Source organism: Entelurus aequoreus, linkage group LG05 (genome assembly GCF_033978785.1).
Source record: "Entelurus aequoreus isolate RoL-2023_Sb linkage group LG05, RoL_Eaeq_v1.1, whole genome shotgun sequence".
Taxonomy (NCBI): domain Eukaryota; kingdom Metazoa; phylum Chordata; class Actinopteri; order Syngnathiformes; family Syngnathidae; genus Entelurus; species Entelurus aequoreus.
In genome coordinates, this window is record NC_084735.1 from 56,080,457 (window position 1) to 56,094,423 (window position 13,967).

The 13,967-nt window shown below is 38.7% G+C and overlaps 1 protein-coding gene across 2 annotated transcripts in view; it reads left to right on the top strand.

Annotated features, from left to right (window-relative positions):
- LOC133650785 (C2 domain-containing protein 2) overlaps positions 1–13,967 on the top strand; it is a 66,090-nt gene that overhangs the window by 13,986 nt on the left and 38,137 nt on the right. For both annotated transcript variants that reach the window (XM_062048430.1, XM_062048431.1), the window contains exon 2: positions 7,443–7,538. In XM_062048430.1, the coding sequence (XP_061904414.1) occupies positions 7,443–7,538 (96 nt within the window). The remainder of the gene's footprint in view (positions 1–7,442; positions 7,539–13,967) is intronic.

A 13,967-nucleotide genomic window follows, 5' to 3' on the forward strand; every position in this document is an offset into this window, starting at 1 on the left:
AAAGATTTATTGTTAATAAATGGGACGCCTTGCGTTCCCAAACAGTCATCTCTGTCCCGACAATCCCCTCCGTGGTAGCAGGAACCCCTATATACTACGGTAATTACACATCAAAACCCTGCGGCTTATAGTCGGGTGCGGCTTATATATGGAGCAATCTGTATTTTCCCCTAAATTTAGCTGGTGCGGCTTATAGTCAGGTGCGGCTTATAGTCCGGAAATTACGGTATACCCAAACTGAACATTTGGCTTTGCAATCTTTTTTGCTCCCAATTTTTAAGGATCGCTTATGATGTTTACAATTTTTGTTACTTTGTGGTGCTTCTCACTAGACCTGCGTTGATAGTCAATAGGTCTATTAATCGGACGATAAATGAACATGAAGCTGATAACTTTGCAGGCATCGATGAATCACTATGTCCTTGTGTGTTTGTTTTCTTCGTCTCTCGCTTCAAACAGGGAGAAAGAGGTCTCACTCTGTGAATTGCCCTCAGCACCTTTATTTAACGGTATAATTAACTGAACGCAGTGAACCCTTTTTTTTAGTCATCCGCAATCTTTGTCTTGGTGAGCGGAGAGTGTGACCGCTAGCTAACAGACACAGGACTCACTGACATTGCCTCCCTACTCGCGCCTCGTTGGTGAAAAGTTCTACAAAGGCCCTGTTTACACTGCACACCAAATCAGATTTGTTTTGCCCTCAAATGACACAGATCAAAAAATGTTTTCCAGTCTACCAGCTCCAAAGTGCTTCAAATCTGATTTTTTTGCATCAGATTCAGGCCACATCAGGAGGTACTTCAAATTCGATTGTAATCTGATATTTTCAAATGTGACTTCAGTCTAAATGCAATGCGACCTGTATGTGACTTTTTAGTCAGATTTAGGCATACTACGTCATTGGTGTGTGCCGGGAAAGACGCAGTTGCCAGCGGAAGTGGATATTTCATCACAACATCTGGTTTCAAGCAAAGTCTATTTAACACGACCACATTTTCTGTGCATCACTTGTAAATAGTGCCAAATAATAGGCTATATGTAATATATATTTTAATTCTGAATAAATAGCGATTTTTAAAGTACAGGAATTGAAGCTGTGGCGCATTTGTTTAGTGAAAGTGAAATGACGTGAATTATAAAGCGCTTTTCTCTAGTGACTCAAAGCGCTTTACATAGTGAAACTAATTATCTAAGTTACATTTATACCAGTGTGGATTGCACTTGGAGGAGGTGGGTGACATATCTTGCCCAAGGACACAATTGCAGTGACTAGAATGGCGGAAGCAGGGATCGAACCTGGAACCTTCAAGTTGCTGGCACGGCCGCTCTAACAACCGAGCCAAGCTGTCTTACATGTGAGTTGAAAAATAAAGCTCACGTAGATCAACGCTGATGTCTGTGTGTCCTCTAATTAACAGCCATTAAAAGATTTAAAACCCTCCAAAATATATTGCACTATATACATCCATTCATACATTATATTATTTACATTTATTTTCACGTAAAAAACGCACATTTTTAAGGTGTGGCAACTTTTTTCTTTTCTTTTGTACTTGTAATGACTTCCTCCCGGCCAACTTCCTTTGTTTTCACTTTATCGCACTGTGCATGCTAGTGACGTTGAGACCACATTGGGGCCACAACAAGAGCATTTACACTGGAGTCTGATTAAATAAATCACATTTTACTTGCAGTGTAAACAGTCAGCTGGAAAAAAAAACTGATTTTAAAAATCCAATTTGAGCCACTTTGGCCTGCAGTGTAAACATAGTCAAAGTAACACAAATTAAGAGGAAAAAATATGTTTTCAAAACCAAATATCTCATTGTGGTAATATTCCAACTTCAAACCGGAGAGGTAATATGAGCCCATCACCATGGACGAACGAGCGAGAATGCCGTGATGGCAATAAAACAACTAGTAGGAAAATGCGCTTTAAGATGTACAATTTATTCTCCTCTCTCGTTGTGTGTAAGCTAGCTGTCCGCCCATTGAGACAGAGATTGTGGATGACTGACGAGAGGATTCACTCGGTTCATTTAATTCTGCTATTGAATAAAAACTCTGGTTCTTCGAGTGATCTACAGAGTGAACCTTCTTATAACTTGTTTTAAAGCGAAAGACTAAACATACCCACTCAAACATGCCAATTTATCAATGATGCCAAAGTTATCGAGTTCATCTATTGTTTGAATAATTGATTTACTGACTATAGACTACCACTGTACTCAAAGACAAATCGTGTTTGTGATAATCAATCAAATTTTATTTTTATAGCCCAGAAGAGCCATTTGGGTCCGTTTCCACCAAATCCAAACCCACTCGGAGCCACAAAACCTACCGTACTTGATCACTATATTGAAGTTAATGCTACATTTACAGTTTCTTTTAAATTATTGTCACATTACGTTCCTGTCTGTTCATTGTCCCCCCGTATTTTGCATATTATTTTGTCATTGGTTTCTTTTCTAGTTTTTTTCTATAGTTTCTCTAGGTAACGACCCACACCTGTCAACACCTGACAGTTAGTCAAGATCCAACTTTGCTGGATTGTTGTTTTATGATCTATTATGTTGTCACCAGTGTTAAGCAAATTACTTAGAAAATATAATGAAATATAGTTAATACAGGGATTCAATGTGCTTTGGTTGCTGTATCTCTTCTTGTCTACAAACAGGGTATTGTGCGATTACATGATTATCAGTTCATTGTATTGTATTTATTCCCCAGTTGTAGTTAAAGTTGTGTGTGTGTGTTAGGAACACCGTTATTATGTAACGGCAATATGCCTAACTCTGGTTATCATACATCTCCTTTTCCTTCATGTTTCTCCTTTACTATGCATTTCCATGGTTCTGTACTTTTGCTCTATTCTATACATTTTGTTTATGCTGCTGTTTTAAGGCGAGCTCTGTTGTCCACCACCAGGTCTTCTTGTGTAGCGTGACGTACGCCTAAAAGAAAGTCTAACCTTGCATAGCAGCAGCGCGGTAAAGGCTGTAATTGGTTGGCTTTTAGTACTTGTCCTGTGTTGATGCCATTCAATCATGAGGCATACTTCCCATCTTTGCAAAAATGCCTTTGTTTGCAATTAAAGTATATAACACAGCATCAGTAACAATAACACTCAATCCCTCTCTAGTTACCATTGTTTATTAGCAACAAAGGAAGCTAACAAACTAAGCTAAAGGCCATGGTTTCTCACCAGAAACCACTGCCCCTAGAATTTAATGGCTGATGCAGAACTTTGAAAGACTCATGACAGTGCCTCAAGGACAGCGTGGTGACTAGAGTACAGTGAAGCATAAACTAGCTGTAGCCACAACACAAGGATGAAAGAGTCGCAGGTTTCAGGCCCAATGTGCTAGACCATTTAGTATAAGAACCTTAAAGGCCTACTGAAATTAGATTTTCTTATTTAAACGGGGACAGCAGATCCATTCTATGTGTCATACTTGATCATTTCGCGATATTGTCATATTTTTGCTGAAAGGATTTAGTAGAGAACATCGACGATAAAGTTCGCAACTTTTGGTCGCTGATAAAAAAAGCCTTGCCTGTACCGGAAGTAACGTGACGTCCCAGGTTGAAGAGCTCCTCACATCTGCACATTGTTTACACCAGCAGCGAGAGCGATTCGGACCGAGAAAGCGACGATTACCCCATTAATCTGAGCGAGGATGAAAGATTTGCGGATGAGGATATTGAGAGTGAAGGATTAGAGTGCAGTGCAGGACGCCAGGGTGTATCTTTTTTAGCTCTGACCGTAACTTAGGTACAAGGGCTCATTGGATTCCACACTTTCTCCTTTTTCTATTGTGGATCACGGATTTGTATTTTAAACCACCTCGGATACTATATCCTCTTGAAAATGAGAGTCGAGAACGCAAAATGGACATTCACAGTGACTTTTATCTCCACGACAATACTTCGGTGAAGCACTTTAGCTTCGGAGCTAACGCGATAGCAACGTGCTTAACTGCGGATAGAAACAGAAGAAACATGCCCCTGACTGGAAGGATAGACAGAAGATCAACAATACTATTATTACTTCTACTATCAGTAGACATCTAACCAAACCCTGGACCTGTAACCACACGATTAATGCTGTCCTGCCTGCGGAAGCCTAGCAATACTGTTGCTAACGACGCCATTGAAGCTAACTTAGCTACGGGACCTCGCGATCGACGGCGCGACGAAGGACTTCACCCAATCATCGGTGCGGTCGGCGGCTAGCGTCGGATAGCCCATCTGCTATCCAACTCAAAGTCCTCCTGGTTGTGTTGCTGTAGCCAGCCGCTAATACACCGATCCCACCTACAGCTTTCTTCTTTGCTGTCTTCATTGTCCATTAAACAAATTGCAAAAGATTCACCAACACAGATGTCCAGAATAATGTGGAATTATGTGGTGAAAACAGACGACTTAAGCTGGCCACCATGCTATTCCAAAATGTCTGCTTCAACCCGTGACGTCACACGCAAACATCATCATACCGAGACGTTTTCAGCCGGATTTCGCGGGAAATTTAAAATTGCACTTTATAAGTTAACCCGGCCGTATTGGCATGTGTTGCAATGTTGAGATTTCATCATTGATATATAAACTCTCAGACTGCATGGTCGGTAGTAGTGGGTTTCAGTAGGCCTTTAAAGTAATAGAACCTTAAAGTTGCTCCTTAATCCAGTGCAAGTGGGCCAATATAGGCGTAATATGATCAAATTTTCTTGTCCAAGTCAAAAGTCTAGCAGCTGCATTTTGTACCAACTGCAATCTTTTAATACTGGACATGGGGAGACCCGAAAAATATGTTACAACATTAATCAAGACGAGACGTAACAAACGCATGAATATGATCTCAGCATCACTGGTAGACAAAATGGGACACATTTTAGTGATATTACAGAGATAAGAGAATGCTGTTTTAGTAGAGAGTGGGATCAAAAATAATGCTGAGATTTTTTACAGTTGCTTTGTACAATTGTTTTATTGTCTAATTTCAAAGTAGTATCATAAACAAGTGCCTGTGTCTAACAAGGCCAATAACTAACATCTCTGTTTTCTTAGCGTTAAGATGTGAAAAGTGGCCGTACATCCATTGATTGATTGCATTAAGACACCACTAAATGACGACAATCTGCCGTGTTGTTGTTCAGCTTTAGGGGCATGTAAAGTTAGGTTTCATCAGCATAACAGTGAAAGCTAACACCAGTTTGCGTATGGTGTCGCCTAGCGGCAGCATATTTGGTCTGTCTTATAATTTACAGACCCCATTGGTCTGACCATGGCCTGTTTTTAAAAAATCCTCAAAACTACCATAATGTCGAGGTGACTTTTCATGTTTTATCGACAATTTCTTCACGCTCTGCAGCACTCGTTCTCAGTTTCTCTTCTCACTCCATGCAAAGACTCAACCACGAGACAACAAGATGGCGAAACCAAATTTGATACTGTTACATGATTGGCTGTTAGCGTGTCACTCCCACTGATCAGTGATTACTTCCTGCATTTCTCGGTTACAAGAGTCTGAGTGCCTTTGTTCATGCACCAAATCTTGCTTTGCAATTTCCAATTTCTTTAGATAAAGTAGAGAAAAAAAAACATCTAACACATGTGTATCAATATTGATTACGTGTCTAATGCGATATATGTTGTTATTGTTTTATTTTCCAGCACTACGCATTGGCATCCACAGTTAGCAACAAATCATCGGTCACTTTCGCAAGAGCCGCCTCAGTAGAGTGATTTGCCCTGAAACCCGACTGAAAAAGTTCGAAAAGATTGTTAGTTGTTAAATGTTAATTTAGCTGCTGTGCGACCATTTTTTCAGATCTACAAGAGGTGTGACACCATCTGGTAGTTCAGAAGGTCTGTGTCGAGGTCAGGTCTTTTAAGTAGAGGATGAATAACCTCTGTTCTATTAGATAAATACAAACATTTCCGCTTTTTCTCTTTGCATTACGATACGTGCAAAATGTGCCGCTGTTTATTATTTTTTAATTTTATCTCTACATTTGCCTGGGCCTATGAAAAGAAAAGAGGTGTAATCCAAAAATGGCTCCCAAGCGACACTTTGGACACCCCTGGTCCACGTATTTCACCTGTTTTGCAAGCTTCATAGATGAATCCCCAGGTATATGAGCGGTGTTATGAAGCATGCTGTCACTCTTAACAGGTCATGCCAAATCAGTGATTGTATTATGATTGCATCATCCATCCATTCGTTTTCTCCCGCTTGACCCTTTTGGGGTCACGGGGGGTGCTGCCTATTTTGGCTGCATTCAGGCGGAAGGCGGGGTACACCCGTCGCCACCTCATTGCAGGGCCAACACAGATAGATCATAGTAAGTTAAAATTACACCTATAGATCTGTGTCAATAAAAATAAGTAGTATTAAAGGAAGGCAAATAATATACAATAGTAAGTAAACAAATATTAAATACATAAATTATCATTATCTAAAAAAAATTAATGAAAAGGTTCACGATATTCATAATTGTTCTTCTTTGTACTTTGTGAACACTTGTAGTTTGAACAATCTCTTAAAGGGAATCATATTGGTGCTTTGTTTGATTTCATTGGTTAATCCATTCCATAATGTAATTCCACATACGGATATGCTAAATATTTTAAGTGGTGTACGTGCATACAAATGTTTTGAATTAAATTTTCCTCTAGGGTTATTTTTCTCCTTTTTTGTTGAGAAGAATTGTTGTATATTCTTGGGTAGCAGGTTATAGTTTGCTTAAGGCATAATTGTCGCTGTTTGCAAATGCACCAAGAAGTTGAATTTCAATATTTGTGATTCAATAAATAAAGGGTTTGTATGTTCTGTATATCTAACATTATGTATTATTGTAATTGATATTTTTTGTAACATGGTTAGTGAATGAAGAGGACATTTGTTGTTGTTTGTTGTTTGTTGTTGTTTGTTTCAACATATTTCTGCACAATAACTCAGATATGGTAACACTAGCGAGCAGTAGAGAATATAAAGTGATCTTTGGTCCAGAACATATTTTGCTTTATTCATTATTGACGTGTTTCTTGCTACTTCATGCTGTATATTTTTACATGAGGTTTCCAGTTCATTAGATCATATATTATTGCACCCAAAAATGTGTTTTCTTTTACCCTTTCAATGACTACTCCATCAATTTGTATTTGTTTGAATTTCCCTCCTACTGTTACCAAATAGCATTTTTTTTAGATGTTTTTGTCAAACCATCTGTTTAATTTGTTCATTTTTTCTGTTATTTGTGTTAGTTTTTGTGTGTTCTCTCCTTAACACAACACAGTTGTATTATCTGCAAACAATACTAACTTTAAGTCCTTTGTAACCTTACAAATGTTGTTTATATAAAGATTGAACAATTCTGATGCAATTATTGAAGTCAGTCATAGCTGCTAATTTAAATGTTGGTTTTCATTCTTTTAATCAGAATCCATTTCTTCTGACCTTCGATGAAGATGATCTTGAAGCATCAGAGTTTGTCGTCCAACAAGTGTTCCACTGTAAGAAGTCTGCGCAACATAAGGTACACCTGTTTTCTGTCAATTGCATTAATTATAGATTGGGATGGGCGATATGTCCTAAAATGTATACCGCGATTTACATTGCAGCTTCCTGCAATGGGAATATACGTTTGTATATCACTAAACATTTTTTGGATATAAATGATAATAGAACTATATCAAAAAGGCTCCTAAAATTGCTTCTGACATATGTCGTAACATATTGCGTAAATTCCAGTTGTATTATTTAATCAAAACTATTATTAATCTACTTACTGTTAATATATGGTTACTTTCTGTTGTAATATATTTTTATCTACAATTACATTAAAATGTTCTAAACACTTATTCATCTGTTGTTTGGATACTTTACATTGGTTTTGGGCGATACTGCAAATGTGTGTATCGATCCAATATGGCTAGATAGCGGTTAGTGTGTGTAGTGTAGCATGTTTAGCATTTTCTCGTCCTCCGGTGATAATGGTACTTTTAAGGAATGTATTTTATTTGTTGTCGTGGAGGCGACTATTGTTGACTTTGAAGTGGCTTCACACTGTGGAAGGATGTTAGCCACTAGCAAGGACAACACATTGCATTGAAGAGTACGTTTAGGTAGGGATGGGCGATATATCAATATACGCGATATATCGCGGGTTTGTCTCTGTGCGATATAGAAAATGACTATATCGTGACATCCGAGTATACGTTCTCACGCAGTTGCTTTTAGCTGCGGGCATTACACTACAGGCTCTTCCCACGTCACATACTCTCACGTCATACGTCACATACGTGTACGCCCTCGTTGAGCAGAGAGGTAGCAGCATGGCGAAAGTTAGCTGTGGTGCGAGTGATAATACGAGAGAAAGAAGGTGCGAATCTGGTAACAAATGAAGGAAGAATTAATCCCCAAGAAAAACAGCACGGGGTCCATCGTCTGGCGGTGGTTTGGCTTCAAGTGGGAATATGTCGAACAGACAACCGTAATTTGTCAAGTGTGAGGCAGAAGCATTGCTACAAAAAGTAGCATTACTGCTAATATGTAGCATCATTTGAAAAGTCACCCGCTGGGGAATGAAGAGTGCTTACTCCGCATGTCAACATCTCCGTTCGGTGCCAAACCATCAAAATGCAGAGGCAAACATTTCCAGATCAACACTGTATGAAAAAAAGACGCAACAAAAGGAGATAATGTCGTGGAATATGTGTAATTACGTGGACCCCGACTTAAACAAGTTAAAAAACGTATTCGAGTGTTACCATTTAGTGGTCAATTGTACGGAATATGTACTGAACTGTGCAATCTACTAATAAAAGTTTCAATCAATCAAAAAGTCCACAGTAACCTACCACATAGCGAAGGACGAACACTATTTGATTTCCTATTATGCAGCTCATTTTTATTTGACACTTGTTGAAATATCTTGTGTGACATCATGTTTTTAAACTATTGTAGTGGCGTTCTGTACAAAAAGTGCACTTTAATTTAGTGTTGTTTTGATAAGTCATCTTAGTGACAAAAGTGCACTGATAGCTTGTTTTAAAATGTCTGACAATCTTGCACTTTCTGTTTGGAAATGACATGAATGTTTGTGCCACTGCTTAATAACAGTTTAATAAATACAGTTTTGGTAAATTGAATTAGTTGTGATTTCCTTCTCTGCCTGAATGTTCAAAATGAGCATATATTAATGCAGTATGAACAAGAATGTTTTAATGTAGACACATAGAATCATCATACTGCTGTGATTATATGTATCAAGTGTTAATTCAAGGCTAAGGCAAAAGATAGAGATATATATATCGTGTATCGCGATATGGCCTAAAAATATTGAAATATTTTAAAAAAGGCAATATAGCCCAGCCCTACGTTGAGGACACATTCGTTTTTTTGTCCCTGTTAAATTAGCGGAACAACTACGCGTCAACATCCATTATCACGATATAACGATAGTATTAAAAGCTCTATTGTCGCTCAATTTTAGATCATTTTCATTGCATATCGCACTACTCTAATTCTACATCGTTACATATACTTGATTAATACCATGAGGGAAATATATTTAAATTCCCATTGTGGACTAACACTAATCTTCTCATCGTCATTGTTTTTCTTTATATAGCAGAACCTAAATGGTTGACCCATTCCATAACTGGACATTTGTCAACCTCTGATTCTCCCATATTTATCAACAAATTATCTCACAAGAAATAATTGAATCAGAATTATTCAAACTGCCACCATCGCAGAACGAGACATATAACAATGATAATATGTGTAGTCCCTCTCCCGAGACCATGTCTATTCCACACAAACACTGTTATTATTTATATTTTTGAATCATTTTTATTTTTAGATTCAACCTGCTCAAACAATTTCAGCGTCTGCATAAGTACTTTTTGAGTACTTGCACAATACTGTGATAATTTTGGTCACAGTAACCTTAATATGACATTTTCGTATCGCTACATCCCTAGAGTGTACATACTTTTGTTTTTCATGGCCTGCAGATTATGTGAATGATGCAACTTTCTGTGGCCCATGTGACTTGTGGAATATTCCACCTTTTTAGAGGGGTTAATGTGTTAGTTTAAAGAGCCTTATTGGACCAAACATACAAAAAACAAATCTGGCAGGAGCCACAAAAAATTTAAAGCCTTATATAAGTTTTATAATGAAGGCAACACATGATGTAAGTGTTTATATTAACTGTAATACACTGCAAGCTCTTATCTGTGATGCGGGTGTGGTATTTGTATTTGATGTTGTTCATGTTTGAGAATATCTGCTTGCACAGGTATTTGTTTTGTTTGAAACAGCCCTCCTGGCAGCACGCCGTGCTGAAAGAAACGTGTGTCGCAGGCTGACTCATATTTTCATTGACAGAAATTTTTCTAAATCTAATATTTATTCTACACATTTTTACAACATTGGATAACATTAGTAAAACGAATGCTTTTCAGAGGGTGAGATAACTCCTGGAAGTTACTGGTTTAGAATGGCCAAAGGTATAGATGTGTGTGTCAATGTTAAAGGAAACAGCAGGCTGTCTTCTTCTAATGGATTTATTACAATCGTTGGCCAGCTGGGTAATGTTTGCTGTGGTCTGGAACAACATGGCACACAAACAACTATCAGGAATGCATCCAATATTACACACAGACAATGTGTCATGAGACATGCAAATATAAATTAAATACACAGAGGACGTAAGTAAATGAAAATAAATGAGGCCAAATATACCTACAAACAAGGCATAATGATGCAATATGTCCATACAGCTGGCCTAAATAGCATGTTAGCATTGATTAGCTTGCAGTCATGCACTGACCAAATATGCCTGACTTATATACGGTAAATAAAATATATGTTTTTGTTCACATGTTAAAGGTGTTTAATAGAATTACAAACATGTTCAACACATATAGATTAATTTCTTTCATGAAGACAAGAATATAAATTGGTGTATTACCTTGTTCTGATTACTTGCATTGTTAAAGGCCTACTGAAATGAGATTTTCTTATTCAAACGGGGATAGCAGATCTATTCTATGTGTCATACTTGATCATTTCGCGATATTGCCATATTTTTGCTGAAATTATTTAGTAGAGAACATCGACAATAAAGTACGCAACTTTTGGTCGCTGATAAAAAAGTCTTGCCTGTACCGGAAGTAGCGTGACGTCACAGGTTGTGGAGCTCCTCACATCTGCACATTGTTTACAATCATAGCCACAAGCAGCGAGAGCGATTCGGACCGAGAAAGCGACGATTTCCCCATTAATTTTAGGGAGGACGAAAGATTCGTGGATGAGGAAAGTGAGAGTGAAGGACTAGAGGGCAGTGGAAGCGATTCAGATAGGGAAGATGCTGTGAGAGGCGGGTGGGACCTGATATTCAGCTGGGAATGACTAAAACAGTAAATAAACACAAGACATATATATACTCTATTAGCCACAACACAACCAGGCTTATATTTAATATGCCACAAATTAATCCTGCATAACAAACACCTCCCCCCTCCCGTCCATATAACCCGCCAATACAAATCAAACACCCGCACAACACACTCAATCCCACAGCCCAAAGTACCGTTCACCTCCGCAAAGTTCATACAGAACATATATTTCCCCAAAGTTACGTATGTGACATGCACATAGCGGCACGCACGTACGGGCAAGCGATCAAATGTTTGGAAGCCGCAGCTGCGTACTCACGGTAGCGCGTATCCAACTCAAAGTCCTCCTGGTAAGAGTTTCTGTTGTCCCAGTTCTCCACAGGCCAATGGTAAAGCTTGACTGTCATCGTTCGGGAATGTAAACAATAAAACACCGGCTACGATGTAGCAGCTACGTGTTTGTGTTGCTGCAGCCTGCCGCTAATACACCGCTTCCCACCTACAGCTTTCTTCTTTGCTATCTCCATTGTTCATTAAACAAATTGCAAAAGATTCACCAACACAGATGTCCAGAATACTGTGGAATTTTGCGATGAAAACAGACGACTTAATAGCTGGCCACAATGCTGTCCCAAAATGTCCGCTACAATCCGTGACGTCACGCGCAAACGTCATCATACGAGACGTTTTCAGCAGGATATTTCGCTGGAAATTTAAAATTGCACTTTACTAATCTAACCCGGCCGTATTGGCATGTGTTGCAATGTTAAGATTTCATCATTGATTTATAAACTATCAGACTGCGTGGTCGGTAGTAGTGGGTTTCAGTAGGCCTTTAAAGTACCAATGATTGTCACACACACAATAGGTGTGGTGAAATTTGTCCTCTGCATTTGACCCATTCCCTTGTTCACCCCCTGGGAGGTGAGGGGAGCAGTGGGCAGCGGCGGTGCCGTGCTCGGGAATCATTTTTGGTGATTTAATCCCCAATTCCAACCCTTGATGCTGAGTGTCAAGCATGGAGGTAATGGGTCCCATTTTTATAGTCTTTGGTATGACTCGGCCGGGGTTTGAACTCACAACCTATTGATCTCAGGGCGGGCACTCTAACCACTAGGCCCTGAGTGGGCTGTCTGATTGATTGGAATCAGACAGCATTCACAGTAGTTGCTGATAAGTTCTGCAACTTCAAATTTACATTGTGGAGGGGAAAAAAAGTCCTCTCTTTCCAACACCACATGATAGTAGTTGTTTTTAGCTTTTTATCCGTCCCGCTTCCATACTCGTTTTTTTATACCTTTTACAAGAAATACATTGGAGTTAACTCCGTCTAGTTTGAATTCGCTAGTTTTCAAAGATTTTTATTTTATTAGTACACGCAAGATGGAGCAACAATTTTATTGTGAAAACCGGAACTGTGTGGTTGGTATTCACACTTTTGACAGCCGGTAGGGAAAGAGAATCCATTGAAATAAAAAGTGCTTCTCACGTTTTTTGTGGGTTTTTTTCAAACTAAGCTCGCAGCAGCCAGCGTCATCGCACAAGATCCTTGGGGGCTGTGAATTTCAACCAAGTGATGAAAGTGACGTTGTAGTGAAGATTGATCATCATTAAATTTTTAGGTGTACTTTTTTTGTAATGCCTTGTGATTAAGTGACACACCCTCCTCGATCGACCCTTGCTCACGATAGATCTAATGGGCACCCCTGATGTACAGTAAACAAAATGCTGCGTCACAGGCCACACAGAGAGAGTTTAGTGTAAAAAAAACACTAAATTTCTTTGTGATCACCATAATCTCAACCATCACACCCATTCCATGAAATAAACACACACTTCTTGGACCTGTTTGCTGTCTTTATTAAAGCTTACAGGCACGCACAAGAAAAAACTCAAGTAGGAGAAATGTAGAATTTGATTTACTCTATTCTAGATACATTTCTTTAGTTTGTTGACATATTTTATATTTGGAACGATACAGCAGTTTAGTATACCAGTAAACTGCACATTTTATCATGTATTGAGCGCGGCCAGAATTCTGCTGAGGTTGTGTTTTACAACCCCAATGTGAGACAAGAACACATATGTCTTTCTCTTTTTTTGTGTATCTAAATCGTTAAATATGGCTCGTACAAGACGGTAAACAATAAAGCTCATGGAAGACATCTATTCTGCCTATAAAGCCCTCTAAAAACATTCAAAAACCACCAACAATACTCCATTTACATGTTGCGACCTGCATATTAACCAAGTATTGTCGACATTGTCATTGTACGAGCTAACGCAGAGGAACTACTTTGAGTAACACAGCGCCCTGATCACTGAGAGGTTATGCAGCTATTGACATACTGAGCTACTGCATCACATCTGAGTTGGTCAAAGTTTGTGCTAGATTATAAATCTTGCCTCACACAGTAGACAGTTGGGGGCCATAAGCTGAAAAGTTGGGCAACTTTGACATTCAATTTAGACCTGAAGACACCTTTTTTTTACCTAAGGAGTGAGGATTACTCATCATCTAAACGGAAAAACACAGTTTTTGAGATTGTGTTTTA